The sequence below is a fragment of the Amblyomma americanum genome, chromosome 8 (genome assembly GCF_052857255.1).
Source record: "Amblyomma americanum isolate KBUSLIRL-KWMA chromosome 8, ASM5285725v1, whole genome shotgun sequence".
NCBI classification, from domain to species: domain Eukaryota; kingdom Metazoa; phylum Arthropoda; class Arachnida; order Ixodida; family Ixodidae; genus Amblyomma; species Amblyomma americanum.
Window position 1 is genome coordinate 17,093,959 of NC_135504.1, and position 26,935 is coordinate 17,120,893.

A 26,935-nucleotide genomic window follows, 5' to 3' on the forward strand; every position below is an offset into this window, starting at 1 on the left:
TGAACGACGCGTTTGCACAAGCAAAACTACAGAAGCTACAAATACAAAAACTACAGAAACTACAATACGACGGTGGGCTTGCTCTTCTGACTCAGCTGAAGGAGGCTTTTTTCTCACCGCCAGTAACTGTCAGACAAACCTCAAGCTACATAAGCCACTATAGACGGCGAGGCATTTAAGATGGGTGGGGATGCTGGAGGTGTTTCACGGGTATGAATCAACAGTTCCTTAATGATTAGCACTGTCAGTTTACTTGAGCACTTTAGGATCAGCTTTGGTAAGAAAGTGCTGATCCAACCTTTCTCCCCATTCGGGATTCGATCTGTCCGCGCAGTGACCGATGCGAATTTCTGATCTCCCTATTTCCCAAGTTCTTCCTGTGCAGCACCCAACTACATAGGGACTCGGAGCGACTGCATGGACCTCGGCGGTCGTGGTCGCCCGAGCGCAACGGTACCGCATTGTCCACCTCGACCACCGCGCGCGAGCTTGTGAAAGTGGTGGGGCATAGTAGGGGATAGAAAAGGGAATGGGGAGAAGGGGAAGTTTAGGGGTGTAGAATTGAGCGGCCCACCAGACATAAGGATGGACGCGGGTTGTAGGGCTGTGTGTTAGCGGGTGTGGGGGGGGGGGGGGGGAGGGAGAGGGGGTGTCACGGAGATTAAGCGTGATTGATGCGAGCACGTGTCCGCGAGTTCCTCCCCTCCCCCACCGCTCCCTTTTCTGTTCTCTGCTATAGAGGCACTCTGCACTTCCTCGCCACCCATGCGTCTTTTCAGAGATCGGCGAATGCGTTCTTTGAGAATGTGACCTGCTGTGATTCGCGTGTATTGTCGGGCCAACCAAGAAGGATGACCTTATCAAAGTGAAGTGTCGGTGTTTATTTTTTATTTTCTGTTTTCCCCTTTTCGTCTTTTCCTTTGTTTTAGGCATATAGGTTGAGCCTTTGGTTATTTCCTTGCTCCCTATAACAGGTCGCCGCAGCAGTGTTTTGCTCGCACAATTCTAACCTCGAAACAAGAGATTGTTTATTTTTTTTTTGAGGGGGGGGGCATGAAATCTTTACGTTGGCTCACTCGGCGACCTCCGTCTCACTGTGTGATCCCTCTGAACTTTTAAACAACACAAATCACGTTTCTGCAGAACATATATTGTCACGTTTTGCTCAGTTGCTTTCCACAGGTACTATACCTGATTATTGGAAGAAGGAAAAGGTCACTCCTGTTTATAAATCCGGTAAAAAAATTCACTATTAAACTATCGTCCCATCTCGCTCACAAGTGTACCCTGCAAATTCATGAAGCATATCGATTATGTCACTCTGAAATCATGCAGTTACTAGACACTAGCAAATTTCTTCACAATGCGCAACATGAATTTCGTAAAAACTAATACTCTAACGCCAACATTGAAATTCAGATGTCATGGTGACAAATCGCAATATAACTTGGGAGTCGATGCAAGTTGGGAATCACTCCTTTCTCAGCTGCCGTTTCGCCTTCGCCCAACTCTCGCGACCCAGGTAGCACCGAATAATAAAATAATTTTATAACAATGTTATGCAAGCTAGTGCAGTAATGTTACGTCGCGTCCCCATAGCCTGAGCCGCTCTGGGACGTTAAACCCCCATAAACCAAACCAGTAATGCTATGTGTTGCATTGAAACGTTACAATATTGTTGAAAATTGAAAAAAATAAATAGTTTATATCTGAAAACGTTAGTTCAGCTTTGGAAAAGAATTTTATTCGTATCCGAACTCTTAAACGTTACAAAAATGTATGTAAAAAATTAAATATAATGTTTAATGTTGTATCGTAAATATAAATTTATTGCTCTAAATAAACATTGTTTTATTATAGCCTCCTAAACGTTATTATAATATTTAAATAATAGCTGTAAAAGAACAGTACAAACATGTTTGAGGCACTGGGTCCCAGAACTTTCCTCCTGTTCTTACAGTAAGTATGTTTTCAACTAGCCGTACTTTGCAACTAAATCTTTTAGACTGTGCATGTCTTAGCATGCATGCACAGCCCCATTATTTTTTTTTATAAAACTCTTCTTATTACCCATTGTCACTCATTAACATCCTGTAACTCATTAAGAGCCTCTCAGGAATGGCTACATAAGCTTCACTCCATACAATCCGTTCGGAGGTTTTTGCTGTATGAGTTGCCTGTAAGTGTTGCCCTCTTTGTTGGTCCTTTCAAAGCGTTGAGTACCTACACAATTGGCAGGCCTGCAGGCTTGTGCAGGTTTGCTTTACTATTTTTGAGAATGTGGTTTTAATGATTAAACTACTTTAGGGGACGGTTATTACAGTGTTCATTTCTTGCATTGCAGAAACGTTAGAACGAAATGACATTAAGAACACTGAATTAACGTTTAATCAAAACAAAAATGTAACATTGCTGTAATGTTTCGGTGATAGCTTGTATGTGTCAGCATGAAAATTCTGTCTTTCTTTCCAGTGTTAACGCAACGCGTTTGGGACTAAGAAAAAAAAAGAACTAGGGTCGAGGGCACCTCAGTCTTGTAGCGAACGCTTTGACAACAGGACTTGTCGTCACCATGGTGTTGAATTGGGGCTAGTTAACTATTCGCTGTTCAGATCTCTATGCAGCAGCCAGGTCTGCGCACCTAAAGCTATTGACAATGCAAATTTCATTTGCAAAATGTGAACGTGTAGAAATGAACTCTTATATGTGTAATACATAGCGGGTGCTTCAACTAATGTGTTTTGCAATTTTTAAAAGTAGGATTTTTGAGTTAGAAGAGCACTCTTTTCGGCATATCATTGTCAGCGGTGTAGCGCTTCAGAATACAGCTAACTAGTAGACTGGTTCACGAATATTGAATAGACAGCCTTTTAACTATTGCTGTTACTCTCCTTATTTACTGAAAGGCGTGTAGCCCACCTTAAGTAATAGCCATGTTAGTTCTTAGAATTTACAAAACGCAATTACCCTTATCTTTGTGGCCTAACAAATGCTGACTATTTCGGCTAGTTACGTGCGCTGGAGGGGTCGGTTTTCCTGCAAGCATAAAAAAGCGCATGTAATTTGGTGTGACGTAGTCAAAACTTGTTTGGCGACAGCACCGAGGGTAACCGCACTTTCGAAATTCAATAAACATTTGTGGAGATCACTTACGGTGTTATGAGAGTAACAGCAATAGTTAAAAAGCTAACTACTCGTTACTAGTTAACCAGCCTACTAGTTAGTAAGTGTTAGCTGTATTCTGATGCGCTGCACCGCTGACGATGTTATACAGAAAAAAATGCATTATAACTAAAAACCCGTATTTTTAAAAATCGCAAACATCTTACGTGAACCACACGGTATATATCCCCATATTCTTTCTTGCATGTGCACTTGCGTCCGCCTTCATTAGTCAGGCTGATTATGTTAATTTGACGAGGAAATTTAAGTTAGCTTAATTCTGTTTTGCGTCGTCGAGTGCGCATTGGTGGACATTTAATTGCACGCCTTGCAATTCGCGCATTCATAATTAGGCTGCATGTAGCCATTTCTGGCTCTTTGAAAATGAAGCGAATAGCTTTTTTAACGCTAATTTTGCTTTATGTGAACTTCTGAGAGCAAGCTTACATGTTTGGACACATTTGTGTATACCTGATATAACGCTGCCTACCAACAGGTCGGTAAAAGTATTCTAATGGCAATTTGCGTTCCAAGAAAGGGAAAGGGATTATAACTGACCAGGTACAAGTCTAGGCGGAAAAAGTCGAACGTGCATTTTCCTATATTTGTGTTCCTTATTTATAGCTTAATCATTAAGTTTCTCCCAGGCAAATGTTTTCACAGGTAAACATGTGACACTAGCCGTGCAGAGGCGCAATAGAATTTCATCGGACGTCAAATAAAGCAAGTTTGATTGCAATTGCCAATCGCATGTAGCAAAAAGATTTTATGAGGGAACATCGTTTCCTCTTAGTTTCTTGATTAAATGAAATGAAGCACGAAATAACCCAGTGGCATTGTCATCGTTATCCTGCAGGAGACTTAACGAGCGCTGGCCTGAAACTGGCTGTTTGACGGCTTTCCGCAGACTCGACAGTTGGGGTTCCGTGTCCCCCGCAGACGAGCTGAATGCGTAATTACTGCGTTCGGGGTGGTGCCACATTTGTATGCGCTGAAATTTAGTAGGGGCTCAAATTTACGCCGGAGGCTTAGGATATGCGATGGGAGCCGACGGGGGGACGTGCCCGTTTTGTTTTTGTTTTGTTTTGTCCGGCAGCGAAGAATACGGTTATTGCACGTGCGGCGAGCACAAAGCCTTCTATTTACACCAGCCCGCGACTGTTATTTCAAAGACGCCACCGTTTTTCTAAACGTTTTCTTGCTTGACTGGGGTGGGTCGTCTGCTTTGACGGAGAGCTTTGCTGCCACCAGAGCGTTTAGGTGTGGGTGTTTGATTTCATAATTCCCCCCGCCATTCGGGTACGCGGATGAGAGAGGATTAACGCCGCAAACCGGCATCGCTCGGTGATCTCGTGGCGGCTCGTACAACAAACAGCGACGACTATCCTCACTCCCGCACACCCTCTTACCCTTCTCCTCCTCTCCACCTTCTGTCAGCTCTCTTTCCTCTCTAAGCGCCATTACATCATCGCGGCATTTTAGGATCAACGCCCGGGGTATTTGGGGACGACACTGATTTCCCCTTTCCGTCCTAACGTGCCATGCGTTCTCCAGCCACTTTTCTTCCCTTGTTTATGCGGGCCTGAGCGAGCCGAACACGCGGAGGGATAGATGGGGAAGAGGTTGGGGAAAGGAAAGCTGGTTTGGGGAATGCGAGGCATCAGCTGGGAGAGGGGAATTGCGGAACAGTATGCACCGCGGGGACCTGAAAATCTAGGGAGAGGGAAGAGAGTTCGGGGAATGCGGAGCTGTATGTGGGACGGGAATTCGGGAAGAAAAGAAGAGAGAGAAAGGGGTGCATAGCGCGGGGCTGCAGGGGAGACGGTTTGAGAGGAAGAGCAAGACAGGTCCCAAACGCGAGCAAAAAAAAAACATTCTTTTTTTTGTCGACCGCATCCCCTCGCTTCCCTTATTTTCCTTTTGGCATTCTTCGTCGCGCGCCTTGGGACCCCGCCGCCGTGTCATATCTGCGGCTTGACCCCTCCCGGCTCTTTTCAATAGGGAGGGTGGGTGGCCAGGTTCCCAAGGGGGAAAAAGAAGGAGCAGGGGGGAGTATCGTCCTATGCCCCTCCTGCCTCTCCCTAAATCGCCAGAAGCGGTGATTGAAAAGAGGGAAGGTGAAAAACGAAATGAAAATAAAAAAGTGTACGCAATGAAGGGGCACAGCCACGCTCTTTGAGTTATGGAGTGGTTTAGGATTCGAAAAACCTCGGGAGCGTCACGCTTGGGAGACCACGCGTCCCCCGCCCGCTCAGCCGGCCGATTGGCGGGGGGGGGGGGAGGGGGGGATTGCGTCTATTGTGCAACCGTGAAATATGGCATCGTGAAACTGCTAGCCTGCTGTCAGCCTGCGTGTGTGCAGCTGCGTGTGTGCGCGTTTGTTCGCGCTCATGTGCGTGCGTGTGTTTCGGCAAGTGCGAGCGAATGTCCCGTATCCCTCTCGGGGCCTTTGTTTCCGCCTCGGGTCTCGATCATATTCCCCTTCTGTCCGCCTTCATTCCCGTTTTTTGTCCTCGCACTTTTCTCCCGTTTTAAGCCTCCCTACGACCGGTACTCCCTACGTGATTCCAGCTGTGACGTGGTTTGTTATTAATGACTTTGTTTTATTAAAAAGGCGGTGGTGCGCCGTGCCGTCACGCTTGTTCTATCCTGCTACTGCCCCCCCCCCACCCCCCGTCTTGCCTCATCCCCTCTCTCCCGTGGTCCCGTTTTTTTCCCGTTTCTTTTTTGTGACTGCGCAGAATTTCTGGAAGCACGGGTCAGTGCGTAACCTGTTGTGTCCCGCGGCGAATGAACATTCGAGAGGGCTTCTTTTGTTGGTCCCGTTCTGCGCGTGTTGCGACTGAGACCAGAACATGTGGCAGATGCGAAACCCTTTCGAGCAGCACCCGTTCCCCTAGTACACCTCCCTGCGTATCCCCCCCCCCCCCCCGTTTTTTTTTCGTCACATATAGCTGCCACGTCATGCGGTGCCCTGGTGCTCTTCACTCGTGAAGTGCCCGAAGCAAGCGCGCTTGGGACATGACTATTTAATGCACTGGCGACTGCGCGAGGTGTTAGGAAAAGGACGGTAGAGGGCCACCAGACAGTGTAGGCTTAAGCTCAACGCTTCGCCCTGAATTATGGCCGACTGAACAAGCACTTTGTCTTCTTTAATGTGTCAGGGTTCTGTTGTTCGGTTTACGCGTGAAAATATTTACGTTCCTCTTATACTGGATGTTTCAAAAATGCTGTCGTAAATCACGCCTACCCTGTTGCTTCTTACCTATGCAGCTACACTTTAAACACGAATACGCCTATGTGGGAGCAAAAGGGAGTAAACAGTCCTCTCTAGCACACTCCGTTTTACAAAAGGGTGTGCGTTAGAGGACAGCTTATACTCCGTTTTTAGTCCTTTGTCGTTCGAATGTACAATTTAGCTGGATTTATCGCCTAAATAAACTTCTGTAACTTTTCTAAAATCACACACTGCAAGGCTTGCGGCTACACCCGAGGTTTCAGCAATATGCCAGTGTTGAAAGAGAATTTTAGCTCACGCACAACGGAGGTTTAGGAAGTATATGCGATGAGTGAGAAAGCGACTGCTTGGTCCAAGTCGCCTTGAACACAAACCTCAACTATAGGGGTGGTGGGAAAGCAGCTGTCCGATCATCAACGTTTAGACAAGCGCACTTGTATTAGTCTGGGCCAGTCGAAGACAGATGCTCTTGTCAACGTTCGGTCAACAGATTGAGGCTGTCCTTCCCGCTTCTTGGTCACGTTTGCGCTGCCAACACTTTCACCGCACTTGCCTCATCTTAAGTTCGCCTTACCTTAAGTAGAATTTCTAGGGAAAGTGGTGGCGAAATAAAATGAACTAACCATCCCAGGTTTAACGTCATCGTTTAAGAAAGTCACCTTAGTAAATGTGTGTAGCGTTGTTCAAGATTTTATTACTCTCACTGTCTTTAATTGTATTAGTTACTTGTTAAATTGATTTATATTTCAGTACATTTTTTCGTAGGCTATATTATTGTAGCTTTTTATTGCAACCGACATGTTCCAGTAGTCTTCCCAGTTACGCTACAAAGAACTGGGAATTAATGTTCTTGTCCGGAATGATTTCGGACAATAGGAACAAGTCCATTATCTATTTCTTTAAACTCTGGAAATAGAAATGAAGTGGAACAAACATTTGGGTATAACTATCTGCTTTTGCGCGGGCTTATTTCCATGGAAAACTCTCTAAGAAGGTACGTTAACAGCGCTGGGCCGTTGAACAGCACACTCAGCAGAACTACGCAAGATGATGCATTCTCAGCCTGTATTCCTTATTTTCATAATCCGGTCATTTTATGCGCGTTTCTCATAGCCCGGGTTTCATAATTATGGGTCTTGAATTTTGACGTTATACCCCTTACGGAGGAGATTTTTGTTCTGCAGAGACTACGGTAATGTAGTTAATGATGAATGTTTCGCCGTGGGCCTTCATTACCCACGGCCATCATCGTCTTTGTCATAAATGATGATGGTGATGGGAGAGCTCGTTCGAATGCCATTACAGCGAAGAGGCAGGTCTTGCGTAAGAGTGGCTGAAACTCCAGCACGCGTACTTTCTTGTTCCGCTTTTGGAAAGAAAAATAAAGGACAATGAACGTGGCTGAGTAGCCAAACTTTTTGCTTTTAGTTTTCAGACACTACAGATCGCAATGAGGGCGAAGCTTAAAAGAGAGAAAGAGAGAAAACGCCTTTCATATGATACTAAGCCTGGCTGTTAAAATACAGGCTAATTGTAACGCACTTATTCAGAACTTACTGGTATCTGCGGGAAGTTTGAATAGTGAAATGAGCGAGTTCGCACCCGAAAAAAGCCGTTTAGAACCCGACCGCGGCGGCTGCGTTTTTATGGAGGAAAAACGCTATGGCGCCCGTGTGCTGTGCGATGTCAGTGCACGTTAAAGATCACCAGGTGGTCGAAATTAATCCGGAGCCCTCCACTACGGCACCTATTTCTTCCTTTCTTCTTTCACTCCCTCCCTTATCCCTTCCCATACGGCGCGGTTCAGGTGTCCAACGATATATGAGACAGATACTGCGCCATTTCCTTTCCCCGAAAAAACCAATTATTATTATTATTATTCAAAGCTGGACCAAGGCGTGGGTTAAAATTCGAGATACACAAACAAATTTCAGAAATTGGAGGTGATAATTAGATTGATGCGGAAAAAAATGCGATAGCATTTTTCTTTCACTTATTCAAAGTCTGAATCTATGCCAACTGTGTCATCTCCTCATCTCCCGTTGTTTCACCCGGTTTTTTGTTAACTCCGGCTGTGATAATTAAGCAAAACCTGCCACATTGATGGATAGCGGCGAGTCCTCATACCACTATACTGGCGCCGTGGTACAGCGGTTAAGCGATGCGACACTGCCTGCTCCTGCAGGTGTCTGTTTCAAACACAGCCACCGATGGGTCTTGTGAGAACCAGGTAGCCCTTCCCGAATAATGAGGACAAGGAATACCTCCCTCAAGCTTCATTTTTGCACAGAGCGTTCTTCGGGAGGCTGTCTTGTTGCACGTAGGCCTGCTATTGTCTCAGCCATTTTCTTCTTAGGCAACGCTATTTTCGCTGAGTCGTTTAGTTCCCCTTCAAGTGAAGAGATGGTGGCGAAAGAGGAGTACGGCTGGTAGATGGAGAGAGGGAAATCTTTCTAAACACCTGCCACCTCTCAGCGCTGGCAGGCGTATCTTCACTCAGACGCGGACGCCGGATAGATTTGATTGATTGATGGATTAATTGATTGATTGAAAGTCCTGTATATTTTAGAGGAAGGCACAAGGCCAATGGAGAAAGAACTTTAGTCACACTCGAGGTCCGAGTCGATGCATTTTCTCTAATGGCCTTTCTAATCATGTTCGCATTACAAAAAAACAAGGAGTTGAGAGCGAGACCAAAGAAAACGAAAATCGAAGGAAAGAGGTTTAGAGCACGGATAATTGCTACTAAGCCTGATGAAGTTCAAGAAGAACGCACACATTGTCTCTATAGAATAAACGCAGCAAGTATTAAGATCGCGTAAAGAAAGCTGGGGATGTTGGTTAGGAAAGCCTCCAGCTCTGTTACGGGTTAGCTGTCAATTAAGCAGCACAGGGAATTGAACCAATAGTGGAAAGTGATATTTTCACACTGGTACTTTGTAGGACCTGCCTTTGCCAATACATTCTCAATATTTGGCCGATTACCTGTGCTGCTTGGAATGTTTCTGACATGTAACGCTAGAAAGTTTACTGCATCAAAAAACGATGGCACACATTGCGTGTATGCTAGGAACTATGTAATGGTGATGAGCTTAGGGAGAAGGCTGATAATATTACTCAGCAGGAGCATGACCTCGGTAATTCCTGCTGTTGAATGTTTTCCGTATGCTCGAATCTGTTGGAGCATATACGGTCTTCCACAAGGTCTGGCCGGAAGGAAAAAAGTATTCGCAGAAAAGAGTAAATCAGCAATTAGTGATCCGGGGCACTTCTAATGCTTCTCCGGCGCCACGAAAAAAAAAGAAATAAAACGAAAAGCAAAAGACGAGCAGAACTAGACCCGAAACCTGGGGCATGAAGCAGGCCTGGCTGGTTATTTTGTTTCTTTGTTTTTTTTTCGCTCCAAGCTCGATTAATGCTAGAACCGCCCTCCCGGAACCTTTAAGGCTTGAGTCTTAACGAAAAAGAAAGCCCAGTACTCCAAAGACCGCCGACTCATTAGGAGAGCTGAAGCGAAGATTAGACCGGTCGGTCGTGGCGGGTTCTCGGAAGAGGGCGCTTTTTCACTGCTATTACTTTGGTCCCCAGAGGTCGCCAGGATACACTATGAGCTTTTTCTCATTTTTGGTTCGCGAATTTATTTTATTTTGATTTATCTTTCTATTTGGCCGATCTTGCACGGCTATAGTAGAAAGCAGCTCCCGCTGCTAATCGCAATCCCCGCATTTACTTGCTGTCGGCGATTAGGCCTAGATTCTGTACTCCGTCCGGCTCATCTGGGCGAGTTTGAGGACATCAAAGAGCAGGACTTAAGAGGGAGCCAAGCGCGATTTGGAGAGTTGTTCTTGTAACCGAGAATTGACGTCATCTTAACCTCGGTGTGTGTCTCAGAAAATTGTATTTGCTATTCTTTTGATCACTGTTGAGGTGTGATACTTTCCACTTGTCTTCGTGTAGACTATGTTCGGAAGGAGATAGTGGCGATGATGTTTTTAGTGGCTAATCACTTAATTAAAGACCACACGCTGTTTTAAAGAGATTGTTTTCTCTTCAAGGACTTAATTCCTGTCGATGAGAGAAGAACAATAGGAAAATTGGCTTTTTAGCTGAAATCAGGGTTCGTTTAATGAGCACTGGTTGCGTAATAAGCGAGGACAGGCAAGCGGGCCTAATTGAAAAAGCGCGGTGTTGGGGACAAAAGGACGTGGGATACAAGGGAGCGTAGGCTAATTTTGTAATCTTCCGTCTTACGGATATCGATTTTTGTGGTCGAGGTGAAGCCACCCCTGAAAGAATCTACCGAGGGAAAGGCTGAAACGAAAGGGTTGGACTTACAGATAATTCTTGTAATTCAGTCATTATTCTCTGCTGAGGTAATGATGGCTGCCTGACTGAGTGACGGTAAATCCATCGACTGATTAACGCCTTTGTTGTAACTAGCTAACATGGTGAGCTAATGAGAATAACTAGCCTTAATTACCTGCCAAAACTCATTGGTTGTTTTGTTTGAAGGAGAAGGTTTATTTGGTAAAGAAATTTTCATCTCAGGAAATATGCAAACAGAGGTCCCAGACTACGCAGGTTGCATCGGTACCTCGTATCAGTAAATGTAAACAATAAAGTTATCATACACAAGCAGCACATTTAAAGCAGTTGATTATAAATGACAAATAACAAACGTGTTACAAAGTATAACAAATGTATGATGGAAAACAAGACGAAAGCAATCCCCCAAACAAATTAGATATTGTTTGCGGATTCAATCCCAGTCGCTGGGACTGCGTTTCTATTGAGACGAAATGCAAAACCGGCCGTGTATCGAGGTTTCGATACTGTGAAACTAACAAGCATTCCCAGCAATCAAACCACTAGCAACAAGCTTTCACCTATTGGGCAAAAAAAAAAATTCTTAATTCTTACATCTGCGCTAGGACTTTCAGTTGAGGTAAAATCCTGATAAAAGCTTATTATTATTCTACCGCAGCGGTAGCCTAGTGGTCAGAGCGCCGTCTCGCATGCGGGAGGTGCAGGGCTCGATCCCCACTGCCGCCGGGTGCCCACCGATGATGCAATGGGTAGAAGCTTCCCCCGGCCTGGTGCTCGGCTTGCCTGGGGTGAACTTGTCTGAAAAATGGTTACTTGATCCAACCCAGTGTTGATGAAAAGCACCTTGTGCCATGGAGTTCTTTGGCCAAGTTGCCGTTGTGCCATTAAAATCCGCTATCACCGTCATCATCGGCATCAGGTAATTATATTTTGCCAATAAGCATAAGAGTTGTAAATGAATATATGAACTCGATATAAGAATACAAAGAAATAAGGAGCTTGCTAGAGACCGACAGGCACGCCAAGCTGCTCTTCGATCCTGTTTTTATCGACCCTCTCTATGTCAACATTTGATATCTCTTACAAAAATGACCTATAGTTAGTCTATAGACATGTTATATATTGTATTGCCTTCTTATAGATATTTCCTTTTATAGATTCATAGTCTATAGACAAAAGTGTATTCAAAGTGTATGGACATAAATCTAAAGATTGTATATAGAGTGTCCATACAATCTGTATTGCCTATAGACAGTCCTCTGGGGTTTGTCTATAGAGAGTCTGTAGACATTGTAGACAGAAGTCTATAGACAGTCTATAGACTGTATAAAGAAATTTTTTGTAAGGGAATGAACTGAGCTGAAATGAATTGAAGGCTTGAAGATAAACCCGTTTGTTCTACATAGCGCCGTGTAAGTAGAATCAACTGACTCAATCTGGCTGGTATGGTGCACACGCAGTAGAAATGAACCAGTAGGCCCACTGGTTATCATAACCGGTCATCGTCGATTCATCCGTGGTCATTCGTCCCACCGATTTGTTCGACTCGCAGGTCGACATGCTGGACCCTCTGGAGTCCAAGACGGGAAAGTACGGCGTTCTGTCGCTGCGGACGCCGCCGGCATCGCCGACCAGCACGGCAGGCGGCGCGGACTCGGCCTTCGAGTCCAGCGACGTGCTGGACCGCTGCTTTGACGCCGATGACGAGGACTCGCTCGACGCGAGACGGTACGTCACTTCCGGGCAAGGGCACTCCCATGTCGCTTGTCCATTTCTGTCATTTCAATATCCATAGGTTTTGAAGGTAACTGAAAAATCAACAGGAAGGTCACCTTTGTGTTACGCGAGATTAAGCCACACGTCTTTGTGGTGGTGGTCCAAACAAAATAAAGTCTGAAGCAAAAGCACAGTGAAGTCACGTGTGTGCTTTCAGAGAAGAAGTGCTTTAATAAGGAATAAACGGAGGCCAAATTACGGAACACTCGCAATCTGAAGACAGTCTTAAAACAGTCTTCAAGAGCCGCTTCTATTGGTCGGCCTTGATCACGGTTAGAGTGTGGTTAATGCCGAACGTGAGGACAATACAGCGAGCTATGGAAAGAAAAATGATAGGTTCGTGACGTCAAGAGACCGAAAGTGGGCAGAGTGGGTGAGGGAACAAACGCGGCTTAATGACACCCTAGTCGAAATCAGGAGGAAGAAATGGTCTTGGGCAGGGCATGTAACGCGAAGGCAACATAACAGACTGTCCTTAAGGATAATGGAGTGGATTCGAAGAGAAAGTAAGCGTATTAGAAGTGGCAGAAAGTTGGGTAGGCGGATGAGATCAAGAAGTTTGCGAGCATACGGTGGGCGTAGCTGGCAAAGGACGGGGTTAATTGGAGAGACATGGGAGAGGCCTTTGCCTGCAGTGGGCGTAGTCAGGCTCACGGTGATGATGGTGATGAATGCCGGCCAACAAGAGCGGGGCTGATTTTGGGACTGACTTCAGATAGCGTTCCGTAATTCGGTCCCTGTTTATTCGTTATCATGTTCTTATTACTCCTAGAGTGCACTGAGGTCATTGTCTCGTTCCAAACAGCGTGGCATCCTATCGTGACATCATGCTTGACGTCACGGCACGCTGACTAGTCAGCTTGGAGCAGTGTTATGCCGATGCGAACACCGCAGAACCGCAGTTGAAATAGGCGACTGTTCTGAAGTGAAATGTAAGAAGACATTAACATGAAAAAAAAATCTTTCCCCTGTACGAACAAGGGATAAATCTGGTTTCTACTATATGCTGTTGCTGCATGAAAATAAATACTATAGCGCGCGTATTCGTAATAAATGTAGGCGACCTTCAGGCCTTCGTAATTGAGATAATTACTGATGTCCGACACACGTTGGGATTTAAAAGCAGTCAAGATTTGATGAGATTGATGGACGCAGAAGTAAGAAAAAGTGATTTGATCATTTTCGGAAGGGAGCGAGAAAGTAGTTTCGCCTGCGAGAGGAGAAAGCTGTCACGACGATTTTGACCAAGACATGTCAAGATTTATATTTATCAGCTAAGTGACGACTTTCGGCGCCCTGATAAAAGGGGTAAGCTGCGGAGTCTCTATAGTGGTCTGCTTAAAGCACTTCCTCATTCAGTCTCCTAATCGCGATGCCGTCTGCTGTAGTAAGAACATAAGGCAAAAAAGAAAACAGGAGTAAAAGGACACCAGCTTTGACACGTAAATCGCGTTGAGTTTTTTAGATATGTAAATGAGGAGTGTAGGCTCAGTCGAGACGATCGGGAAAAATTGTGGGCCCGAAGTCTGTCTAACGAAGTCAAACGTCAACTTTAGGAAGCATGCCCTTACCGAAATAGTCTCTACACAGTCTGTAGACTTTTTATAGAGTGTATTGCTTTCCTATAGATATTTCTTTTTATCTATTCATAGCCTATAGACTGTCTATAGACAAAAGTCTCTTAAAGTAAAGTCTATGGCCATAAATCTATAAATTGCATATAGACTGTCTGTAGGATCTGTATTGCCTATAGATTGCCCTCTAGGGTTTGTCTATAGAGAGTCTGTAGACATTAAAGGCAGAAGTGTATGAACAGTTTATACACTGTACAAAGAAAGTTTTGTAAGGGTGGTCGCAGAAATAACGCCCGAAAATGGTTTCTTTTTGCTTCGATACCGTCCTGAAATGCGCTGACGTTAGTGTCGGTGACTTTGGCGGAACTTCCGACCTAGTAAGGTGGTTAATTATGGGAACGAGAACAGAATGTGCACAATCAAACTCAGTAGAACTGTGTTAGCGATTTCTGGCTCTCATTTCTTTTTTGAAGTGACTTTGTGATTAACTACTGGTTCGCTCAAAAGAAAAGTATATAGCTGCTGCATCTAACCGGTACTCACCTACGGAGTAGAAACGTGGAGGCTAACGAAAAGGGTTCAGCTTAAGTTAAGGACAGCACAGCGAGGTATGGAAAGCAAAATATATATGTGACGTTTAGAAAAAGGAAGAGGGCAGAGTGGGTCAGGGAACAAACAAGATTTAATGACATCCTAGTCGAAATCAGGAAGAAGATATGGGCTTGGGTGGGCCATGTAATGCGAAGAAAAGATAACCGCTGGCCCTTGAGGGTAAAGGAGTGGATTCCAAGAGCAGGCAAGCGTAGCAGAAGGCGTCAGAATGTTAGGTGGGCGGATGAGATTAAGAAGTTTGTGGGGATACGGTGGCCGGAGCTGGCACGGAACAGAACTGGAGATATATGGAATAGGCCTTTATCCTGAAGTAGGTAAGGCTGATGATGATGATGATGATGATGATGATATACTAAGTGCATTCCTAGAAAGCGTCATAAATTTATGTGGGAGAGCATCTGAACCTCATCCTATGCTGTCTTAGATCGCAAGACGGCCAGTTTGAGCGGTTAATTGGAATCAAATTGTTTCGACTCTTGTTCCATTCCCCTTAGTGCAGTAGGTGTACGGTATGCAACACACCAAGTAAACCAACAAGCTGTTCACTTCTACGAAACTATCGCTATTTTGTTTTTGTGTTTTGTCCCTACAGCCGCGGTGGCTACATCACGGACGACACCACGCGCAGTCTCTGGAGCGGCCGCCTGTCGGCGTCGCTAGGGGGCTCTAGCGAGGCGGGCTCCTGTGGCGCCCCTTCACGGCGAGGCTTAGCGGGTTCAGCCTCCGGCGCCGGGGCAGTCGACGACGATGGACCTACCTCGATCCGAAAGGGCGTCAACTACCGGGTCCAGGACGTGGTGGTGCGCATGCGCAAGAGGGCTCACACCAGGCCGTCCAGGATCTGGAGCGGCATCAAGCGTGAGTGCGCGAATGGACACGCTCTTCAAACCTAATGACCCCAAGTAATCGAACTCGGTGTTGTTATTTGGAGCGAATTATGGATTGACACCCAGGTTGGATTAGACTAAATGTTTTCTAAGCTGCATTTCTAAGCTCGAATCGTTGAATGGCGCTGAACTGGGAACCGGAAAAAAGCTTTCGAGGCTGTACTACTAAACTAATTACATTAAATGATTCGTTTTTGCTGTAGATGCATGTTGCACTCGACTATCACTGCAGAAAAAAAAAAGAAAAAAAAAGAAAATGCCGTTTATGTTTATTGGAACCGTTTTGAGACTATTTCTGGCGCAGTTACTTGCTTCCTTCGATGGCCGGGTAGTCTCCGTCACTTCTGTTACGTCACGGCAGCTTGCTAAGGCGTGACGAAAGTTGAAGGCGCCGACCAAAGGAAAGGATGGGATGGCGTTTCGGCTACCCGACGGGAGCCTTGGTCTTTTGGTCGGCGCCTTCTACTTCCATCATGTACCATCCCGACCAGACGGGTTTCAGTCAGACTCTAGACTTCAAGCATTGCTAAGACGTCATCGAAACTGAAGTACTATCAGTGATCGGTTGATTTCAAAGAAAAATTATGGAGGCCACTTGAGACTGCTGACGTACCTTGAATGCAATGCGAAAGCGTTGCTTTTGTTTTCATTTTTTTCATATTTTATTTGTTGTTAATTTCTCTCTTTCTTTCATTTATTTTTGTTTTCCTTTCTAATGACGCACCCACTCCTTAGCATACAGTCGTAAGGCAACGCATATTCTAGGTTCACCTTTGTTCCAAACATGCAACGCAGTTTTGTGTCCTGTGGGTGGCGTGCTCACCTCGGAATCTCAATGTCCTGCTGGGTTCAGTTGTTCGCTTTTTCGGAATAAATTTTATTTTTCTTTAACACCGCGGTGACGTCATCTGGCATGTTTCGTGACCACTTTTGCGTTCAACGACGTCGGCGCCCCGTTTGGCGTCCAGTGAGCCATATAATGATGTGACATTAAAGAAGAGAACACTTTATGCGTGTAATCGGTTGTTTTTCCAGTACGGCGAACCCTAAATCCCGGTTTCACGTAACTCGGCACCAGTAGCCTGCAACACCTTATATCGCGTCGTATAGCGCCGCAGCCTGCAAAGGGTCAGGCACGCGCTCTGCCTGATTTGGTGCCAGTCACCTTTCCGAGGAACTGCGGCTAATTCCGAGGACGCGCCGCTCGACATGCAAGATCAACAACGGGACGGGCGAATGTACTCATGCCTGTCTTTACGACCAACGCCGAGAGGCTTTTTAGCCGGTCGCTAGGCGGCGCTGCTTGTCCAAACAACGCCTGCCCGCCTCCCTCCCCCGTCTGTGGCCCAAGCGGAGAAGTATGCGAGGATTGGAAAGGGGGCGATGGAGTGGGGGAGGGGTAACACACACTCAAGCCGGTGACGAGGACACCGTAGGCGTCCCTCTCAATCGGGCCGGCTTGCGTCGATATCGATATGCGCAAACAGCGGGCGGAGTTGAGAGCGAGGCACGCCAACGCAAACCCGGGACAACTCCTACAGGCGTCCCCAAAGAACGGGGAGCGGAGGTGGAGAAGAGAGAGAGGGGAATGCCCGAGTACGCAGATGAGGCCCGGCCGTCTTTTCTTTTTTGGCTTATGGCGAGCGCGCGTCGGCTGCACCGTCTGTTGCGTTGGAAAACACAGTCTTCTGTCGAAGCAAGCACTGAGACTTGGGCAGAAATCGTGTTTTTTTTTTCCTCCGTGGCAGAAATGGTGCTGCGGCAAATGGAGGGAACGGAAAAGGAGGAAAGAAATGCGCCTACCACGCCGCCTCATGGCGTCGGCAGCGTAACAACATGGTGTTGCCGAGGAAGGTAGTGTAACAGCCGGAGCTGTTTATGTGCTTGTGTGTGGAGTTTTGTTCGTTGGGCGTCGGTTTCAACGCTTCGTTCAGAGTGTTGGACTTGAGTAGGCAGTGCTCTTGGGGAATTGAAGACTTTCGAATGCACTTTCCTTTACTAGGTGCCGAAGAACGTGGTTATGGAATGAAAACTTGTTATTTTGAACTCGCCTAATTAGGACTTATGGTTTATTGGAAGGGATGCTTTCATTCCGGCCGTCAACACAATTCGAACTCGCCTTAATGGAACCTCTCGTTTATTTGAACGGTTGTTTTAGCTCCGTCAACACAACGCACATTAAAAAGCTTCGCTTTACTTCGAAGTTCGCATAATTCGAAGAAATTATAGGTCATTTTCTATTCATAGTTATCCATTATTTCAGCAAGTTAACGCGTTGCAGTTACTTCTCTATACTGCAATATTTGCGGCTTTTATTACAGACAACAAACGCCCGTGGGTGTCATTCGGGCTTCAAATAAAACGCACTACTGGGTCAATGTAGAATTTCTAATAAATTTGTTCATCGTTGTGAGATGAACAACCAGTTGATCTCACTACTGCTCGCTCAGATTCATACCAATATGCGGGCTGTAAATGAGGCTCGAACTTTCAAGCACTTTTTATTATTTTCTTCGCGCGATGTGTGCAACCGTCTTGTATTTATCCGATAGTCTCTGCCATGGAAGGAGGAACTACAACTTGGTAGACACATGAAGCTCTTCTTACGATCCCGGGGTCACGTAAGCAACTCCAAACCTCATTAAAAGCGTCTGCTCTGGATTTTGTGAGTAGTTCGCTGTTTTTTCAATAATAACAATAATATTAATTTGTTTTGGTGGAAAGGAAATGGCGCAGTATCTGTCTCATATATCGTTGGACACCTGAACCGCGCCGTAAGGGAAGAGATAAAGGGGGGAGTGAAAGAAGAAAGGAAGAAAGAGGTGCCGTAGTGGAGGGCTCCGGAATAATTTCGACCACCTGGGGATCTTTAACGTGCACTGACATCGCTCAGCACACCGGAGGCAAACAAAGTCGAATATTCCGGCCACTGTGCTCTAATCTTAGCGAAAAATTTCACCTCCGCAGAGCTTGCCACCGATACTGAACTCTTTCCTCTGTCGTCCGTAGGTTTTCCTATCACATCACGAACATCCCACCACCGCAACCACCCGATCATCGTCGTCATCATCATCATCATCATCACCATCATCATCATCATCATCATCATCATCATCATCATCATCATCAGAGTTTACTCCGTGCTGTACAAAGCCCTCTCTCATAGCACATTCCGCACTAATTCAATTAGTGCGAGGCTGAGACATTTAGCACAAAGTGTACCGCTACCGCGCACCGCCAGTTCGACCGCTCTGATTGGTCTCGGCGCGGCAGCTGGGCGCGCCGCTGGCGCCACCTGGTGTCAGGTTGCTGTGCGCTTGAGCAGTGATGGTATGCGCTATGCGAGAAGTTTTCGTTACGGAAGTACCGTCAGATGCCTCTGGGTGCATTGTGCCCTGTTTGAGGAAGACTCTGCTTGGTTAGTTGTGAATTACTCTTCCTTTAAGCTGGCAGCAGTGCACGTAAATACGTAGATAGATGTTCGGTCACCTCGCCGTCTCATCAATGCGGAAAAAACCACGTGGCCCGTGCACAGCATCTCCAAGCGGCCTGTTACAATAAAGTAAAGTTTCCCTTGCACAGTTAGGCGGTAAAATTCAATGCGAATATTTCTCCAATTCACACATGCCTTGAGGAATAAATGGCTTACGATTATAGCATATTCTGGGATGAAAGGAGGGCTGTTGCTATATATTCTCGACGGCAACATCTGGTGCCAAGAACTGATGCTGTCAACGGAATGCATCACATGTTGTTTGGCGCAGTCGATCTATGCAGGATACTGCTTGTGCGTATTTCAGCGTACAATTCAGTAAGGCTGTTATTGTTTGCATTTTACCCAAAAACAGTGTAGCGAGTTTCAAATCGTATCCTACGCAGCGTACAATGGTAACTGCTATTCGTCCGGTCTGAATATTTGGATGAAAAGTCTGGATAGCTAGAGTTCGCCGATATGATGCATTGGTATTGGTATTTTGAACAGGCTGACGCTAACAGAGTCTGTTTTGTGTTAATGTGATGCGTCGTTCCGCTCTTGCGCCAGCGACTGCTCTCTTTCGTCATCGAATGGAAATATTTCTTATCAAGTTATGATATTTAAATGCAGAGAAAATACGCTACTTAGACCTTTATGCAGAGTCTCGGCTAGTGAGTCCTTTGTTAATGCACAAGGAATGTTTCTAAATAAACGCCATTTGTGTGAGAGTTAGGGCTGATACTGTTCTCAACTCTGGCAGAGAGCTGCTAGGCGTAGATGTCGATTTCAGTTTGCCAAAGCGCATGCTGCACGCACACAAACTGCACGAATACAGACGCGCAAACACATGTCTGCACATACACATAAAGAGTGATCAGCGCCTGCACACAAACAAATACATAAACTCAAACGCCCATCTATGCAGGGACGCACGCATGTACATGCATGCACAGGGATACATGCACGCACACAAGAACGCTGTGAACGGGCCGAGTTCACTACCACGCAAGGTGGAAGAGACTGCGCGTCTTCCTTCGTCTCACGGTCGCCTAGCAACGAGACGCCGCGTCACACCGCCTCCGCGACGGCTCTACCCTCTCGTCAGACTGCAGAATCTCGGCTCATCACCGCCTGAGGGCGAGGAGGTCTTGACGGAGGAATTGAACGGGGGGGCGCCTGCTCAGTGAGCGTCCATGCAAATTGGCTGCATTGAGCCGCGGACACGTGCAATGGCTCTGTGGTGCGCATCCCTACAGGCGTTCGCTCCGAAACGTTGCCTTCCACACGCCTCCCTTATCCTCCGGCACCCACCTCTCGATTTCCTCTCTCCCATTTCTCCCTGACGTTCACCTGCGCAAAATAACGGCTGTGTGCGGTTCTTAGACGAGAGGTTCATACTGCTGCGCGAGGAAATACAAAAAACGGGAAAGCATTCCTGGTCCGTGCCTGTACGGCCCCCCAGCGACAGTGCACGTGAATTTCCGAAATCCTTGTTTGGGATCTGTCTGGATGCTTATGGGAAAGCTTGGCCGAGCGTCTTTCAATGGAGTGTGCTCCCCGGTACGGAGTACTGTACGCAGTTTAAAGCAGCGGAGGTGAATTGAAGGGGTCGGACCAGTAAGGTTCTCAGAAGCTGCTCTCTATTATAATGAGGTGTTTGTAGGCGACACTTTCCAGGAGCGCGGACCTACTTGATTATGCTTGGAAACGGACGCCACTGGTCGCCTGTTTTATGCGCTTAAACAGCGTATTAAGCGCCCGGATTACGCTTGGGTTAGGGCGTTTTTTTATTTATTTAACTCGTTGTTCCGTGAGCACTTGTACTCTGGCGGATTCTGGTTGTTTGACCTTTCACTCGGGGCGCTTTGGGGTAAGCGCATTTGTTAAGCTAGCGCTGCGCTGAACGCCACTTCTGTGCCTGAATGGTGATAAGGCTATTTAACTGCTAAATGGCATTGAGAGGGTCCTTCTCGCCAGTGTATTGAATGTTTTTGTTTTCCAACTGGTAAACGTCTTTTTTTTTTATTTCCCGCGGATTTACGTCTGCGAAGATATAATTTTTCCCTTCGGCTGCCTCAGTATGCATAAATGCATTAGTGGCCTATGGCAGCGAATCTATATTAATAGAATATATTTTCAGTGAGAATTTGTAGTCAACACCTCCCATTGCAGCTCATGAATAGAGTGATTACTTATAGCATGTGCCCAGAGTATAACCAATGTTCTTCTCATGCGAAAAAAGTCTCGCAGACATGAAGGAGTTTTGTCTTATTATGCTGCCTAAACCCTGAAGCATTTTAGTGGATCAGTTAGGTTCCTAAGCTTTAGGACAATAATTGTCCGCTAAGAAGTAGTTTTCAACCCACCGCTTATATAGCGCACGGCGAATTATGGTTATAATTCACCCAACATAAAACAATCGGTGTTGTGTGGCTGGAAAAAGTAGTACACAAAGTGTTCGTTATTAGCGGCATTTCGATAAAGCAGGAATAGCGCTAAATCCAGGATAGTGTACGGTCCTGCCACACACGGTTTACAAAGTGTGAGCTTCAATAGTGTGCAATAGAAAGATACGTGTTATGATCGGCTAGGAAAAAAAAATGCTATGATTATAATTCAGTGAAGTTTGGTGTCAAAGCATTCAGTCTAATCCGCCCTCCAGGGTGGTCCAATGAACTCTCTCTCTCTCAAGCACAAGAAAAGGAAGCTAAAAGAAAATAACCACGAGGCAGCGAGCAATGCACGGACAGATCACGTCGTCGCGAATGACGACGTGATTTAGTCGCCTCTTCCACTGCCTTCCTTCCCATTACACGAGTTAGTATTCCTGCCGTTGTAGTCTGAGCAAGACGCTTCGCTTTCTTTATTTCCCCTCCGTCCAGCGTGCGACCACATCCTCAACCATGTCTCGTATTACTCGCCTTCCCGGCAAAATAAAGAAAAAGCGGTGTACTCGGCATTGCTTCGACGTCCGGCCGGCACGACGACACGTCTCGCTATGGGCCCCAAAAGAGGCCCTGTTCCTCTAGGATTATTCTCAGGCCTGCATTCGGGAATAGACGAGGGTTCTGGGGAAGAGGGCTGGGGATGTCTTTTCCCACTCGGGAGGGGACCGTGTTATCGGCGCCGAGATCGATGCGAACACGGCGGAGGAGGCGCCGTCTCCCTCCGTGTAATATATACACACACATACAAACACTCCCACGAACGCCGGCAAAACGGCACCGAGCGAACGGCTCGATAAATAAAACAGGCGACACAGATAAAATAGCGGGAGAACAGAAAGGGGAGATAAAGGTGGAGATTCAAGCGCCCTCTGGCGACGTCGCCGGCGGTATGTCCCGCGCCGAGCCGAGAGTCACGTACCGGCGTTCTCCCTGGTGATGCGCCGACGATGTTTTGAGAGAGTCTTCGTCTCTCGCGGGATTCGCGCGAAAGAAAAAAACGGGGAAAAGAAGAGGGAGGCTGGGGGAGGAGGGGATGAAGGTGTGTTTGGAGTGTACTTGTGCGTGAGCTGGGAGCCCGCCGCCTCTGGTTTTTGCCTCTGGTCCTCGCCTGCTCTTCTGAAGAGCGATGCGATCTTTTGGCGACCTCTGATGCTGCCTTGCCGGTGTACGTGATGCATAAGTAAACCGCCTCCCCCTTTTCCTTACTCCCTCCCTCTTCACGCCGTCTCTCCATCGACTCTCGCGACTGGTGAGAGCAAGGAGAAGAAAGGTGTTGTGTCTGTCCGCGAACGAAAGAAGGAGAAATAGTGCGATGATGAAAAAAAGAAAGAAAGGAGCGGTGTTCTGTCGATGCCTTGCAGCAGAAGCAGTACTTTCGGCGCAGACCTCTTTCACAGCCGGCCTCGCTCTTTCTTTCATTCTTTCTGTCTTTACCTTTGGATTTTCTTCCCTCTTTACATATCAGTCCTTATCACTTCGTTCCTCCTCCTTTTTTTCCTCATTTTTTGTTTTGTTTCCTTTTGGCATGACTACAGCGCGATGAACGGGACATAGAAGAAGGAAACACGCAGGGACACAACACAGCGCTGGAAAATTGCAGTCATGTAGTCATGTAAGTAGTCATAGCCATGCAGTCACGGAATATCGTCACCAACTCGCCCAACAACTTACCTTGTTTGCTTGTGGTGTTTGTATAAAACACGTTCAGACAAAAAGAGGTGAGGAGGGGGAACCAGCAGGTGATAAAGAGAAAGTAGTGATCGGGAGAGGACGGTCAGTTCACAAATGAGCCATCGAAGAGGTCGTCCATCGGCCGTGGTGGCGCTGAGAGTGGTTTTCTCTGTAGGTCCTGGCAGAGCTGTTTCCCCTGGCGAGCGCTTTAGGTGGTACAAATCATGTTGGCGCCTTTAGGAACTCGTCACTTTGTTTCGAAGCGAAGGCCGAAATGGTCGCTTTACTATAGCGGTAAGCGCGACAAATGAGTACTAAACTTAGGGAGAAAACGTTACCTATGGTTTAGAGCGCAAGAAAGCTGGCTCAGGAGTAAGGTTGCGTTCATGCCAGAAGGAACTACAAAATCGATTTCATGTCTCTATAGTAAAGCGTGTATAGTAAATAGTTGGCACGTGCACTTTTTGTTTTGAATTAACCCGTACACATCGCATGAAATGCTCTGTTGTAAACTTTCATTCGTGACGGTTTGAAGGGATTTTTGCGTTAACCTGACATTACCCATTCATAAGGAACGACTCGAAATACTTAAGGCCGCAGGCCTCTTCCACAAAGACGGCTCTCAATCTCGGGAGAGCAGTTTGGAGGGGGGGGGGGGGGGGGCTGTCAGTTAGAAATTAAAGCTAAGGAGCCTCAGACGCTTGGCCATGGTGAACTTACTAGTTAACTCGCTAACAAGTCTTTACTTCTAACGAACATTCGAAAATTGAAATGAGCAGCTGTCTCATAACGATGGCCTCAAGTTTTGACGATTTACACGACGGGCCTTTAAAGTAACGATGAGTTCGCCTGATGGGAGCAATATTTATGCACTTGGCTCACATTAAGTGCTTTCTTTACATATTGCACCCAGTCTGGCACTGGTCTTTCGCCCGGATCTTTTTTCCGCTTTCTTCAAAACTTGAGTGCGTATCTTAAGGGCGCTTAAAGATGCTTGAGCTTAATATGTTCTCCGTTGTCAGTTTCTTGCTATGTGCGCTCTTTTTTCCTAATCAACTGAGCTTTTCTGATAAAACTACGTGCTAGTGAGATCAGAGCTGTCCACCTTTCCGCAAAGTTTATTTTCTCCTTGTATAAGAACACGCGCTTACTTTCAAAATCGCAGTAGCTATTACGAGCGACGGTTTTGTGGGGGCTAGAATACGTCGAGACCCTGCGCCACTCCAAAACAAATTGTAAAAAAGAGCCATAAGAAGGCGGCCCAGCACATGTTTTGAACGCAAACCAGCAAATGTCTTTTCCGTTTATCAAGTTCCTGCGTCTCTTACCTTTTCAGTCTGTTCACTTATAACTTTCTCTCGTAACGTCTGGAACGGACTTTTTTTCGTTTGCGGTTCATTGCATGTGCTCCTTCGCTTGTTCGTCTCCGTCTGCCGTTCCTGTCTGTAGTGACTCCACCTGCTAAGTAGCGCAAGGAGTTAGCGTATTAAGAGATAAACCTAACCTAACAACCCATTATGTACAGCAGAGAACCACTTCTGGATGCTGGTCACGACTGAGGTGGGTTCTGAGGACGTCGTCAAAGGCACTCCTGTAATTCTCTTTGTGGGCTGGTGAAGCAACGGTTTTGATGGTGCTTCACGTTTCCTTGAGTGTTCGGCCACAGTAATGCGTTCCTCGTTTCGCTAAAACCATCGTCGATTAATTCTTTTCATCCTGCGCCGTCTCACGTAAAGTTGTTAACTAGGACCTAAGCCCAACACTTGTGAGGTTGGCAAAGCCCTGTCTACTAGTCTTTTGGATGGATCTTTCGTGCGTCTCGCTGGAGTTCTGTAGATAATGGGAGAGGTGTAACCTTCATCCTGCAGCACTCAGGACACCCCCCCCCCCCCCCTTTATGAATGCCCTATCCCAAGGGCCTTTAAGGGTAAATAAATGATTCTGATGATAATTATGAACACCGATGAACAAAAAGACAAACCACATAGCAAGGGCCAATGTGTGCTGGGGCTCCTTGCCTGAAATTTTTAGTGGGAATAATATTCACCTCCATATTTTTTTCTGAGGAGAAAAGAAAGCCTCGCTATAAATAAAATCGCCATCCATCATAATCACTTGCTTAAGAAGTGCTACACAAATCCGCGCCTGAGACAGACAGCTGTGTTGTCTTGCAGCAAAATTTCGGTAGAGGTCTTCGATGGTGCGAAAACTAGCGCCGCTTTTCTGAGTTAGAAGTTCAAAATTTTATAACATTTTTATGAGCGAAGTGCGGCTGTCTGTATTCGTGCGAGGTTTGCTGAAAGATACACCGAGTGCTTAGTGCTAATTTATTACTTTATTGTTCTGGTTATTATGACTTTTAAAATTCGAGGAAGACTGCATGTCAGATAATGTACATTTACTTTCACTGCGCACATTTCGAGTCGTTTCTCTCAGCACATATTTCGGCAAAAAGGAAAAAAAAGAAAACTTCGTGAGCAAATATCACACGGAAGTGCGAAGATCTAAAAATATGGTGTGGTTATGAACGTCAGACTAAAGCGCAAAAGTCTATTTGTACGGAACTAAAAGGACTCTCCGTTTACAACTTTACGTTTCCCTTCCAAAAATTCCTTTAGTGTGTCTAGAAAGTGTCCATAGATTTTTGTCAAGAAATTCCATAGACTCTGATACACAATCTTTTCACAGCCTAAAGGAGATTTAAAGATTTATGTACATACACTTTCAGTATAGTTTTTTGCATAGACAGTTTATAGAACATGAATGGAAAGAAGGAAATGTCTATAGGTAGGCTATATAGCCCGTAACAAGTCTTTAGAAAGTCCGTAGACCATTCTTATAAAAGTTAGATTAAATATTTTCGTATTGTGCCGAAAAGAGCAAATACGGCTCAAACCTACAGCACGCAATAAAGAGTTCTCTGCGATATCAGCATGCATGCAGAATAGTGAAACTGACGTGTGCTGTGCGATGTCAGTGCACGTTAAAGATCCTCAGGTGGTCGAAATTATTCCGGAGCCCTCCACTACGGCACCTCTCTCTTCCTTTCTTCTTTCACTCCCTCCTTTATCCCTTCCCTTACGGCGCGGTTCAGGTGTCCAACGATATATGAGACAGATACTGCGCCATTTCCTTCCCCCGAAACCAATTATTATTATTATTATTATTATTATTATTATTATTATTATTATTATTATTATTATTATTATTATTATTATTATTATTATTCCGTGCGGTCCCATATGCGGCTCTAAATTAACAGAATTCTGCTTGAGCAGCTCGCATTAAACGTTGCAGCGCACCTCTCCAAGCACGTGGTGTAGAAATACTACCTTTAGTTACGGTAACCAGCGCGGATCTTTTTAAAAGAAAGAAAAAACAGTGAAATCGCAAGCTCATGTCTAACGATATCTAACAATGAAACCCGGCCAGTGCTGCTGTACCTATTCGCCTTTTTTTTTCATATGCCGTACTGCAAAGGAGACAGCCGAACAATAGGTGACGAATGTTCTGTTCCAACCCTCCCCCCCCCCCCCCCCCCCCTTCCCCCGCAGAAAAACAAAACAAAAAATCTTGGGGCTTTTGGGAGTGGCCTGTCCAATGTAGAAAAAAAATATATGAAGAGGAAAAGAGTTTTTTGGCTGTCCCGGCGGATAGTGTTTCTTGTTAGCGTGAAAGCACTCGCCGACATTTGCGGGATCAATTCTAAGCCTGTGGCGCCTGCGAAGGCACAATGAGCTCTGCCGGCGGCCCTAGTTCCGCTGAAA

At 46.0% G+C, this 26,935-nt stretch overlaps 1 protein-coding gene across 1 annotated transcript in view; it reads left to right on the forward strand.

Annotated features, from left to right (window-relative positions):
• Ent3 (equilibrative nucleoside transporter 3) overlaps positions 1-26,935 on the forward strand; it is a 155,566-nt gene that overhangs the window by 72,357 nt on the left and 56,274 nt on the right. Inside the window, exons 7-8 of the mRNA XM_077633141.1 lie at positions 12,279-12,454; positions 15,281-15,546. Coding sequence (XP_077489267.1) covers positions 12,279-12,454; positions 15,281-15,546 — 442 coding nt within the window. The remainder of the gene's footprint in view (positions 1-12,278; positions 12,455-15,280; positions 15,547-26,935) is intronic.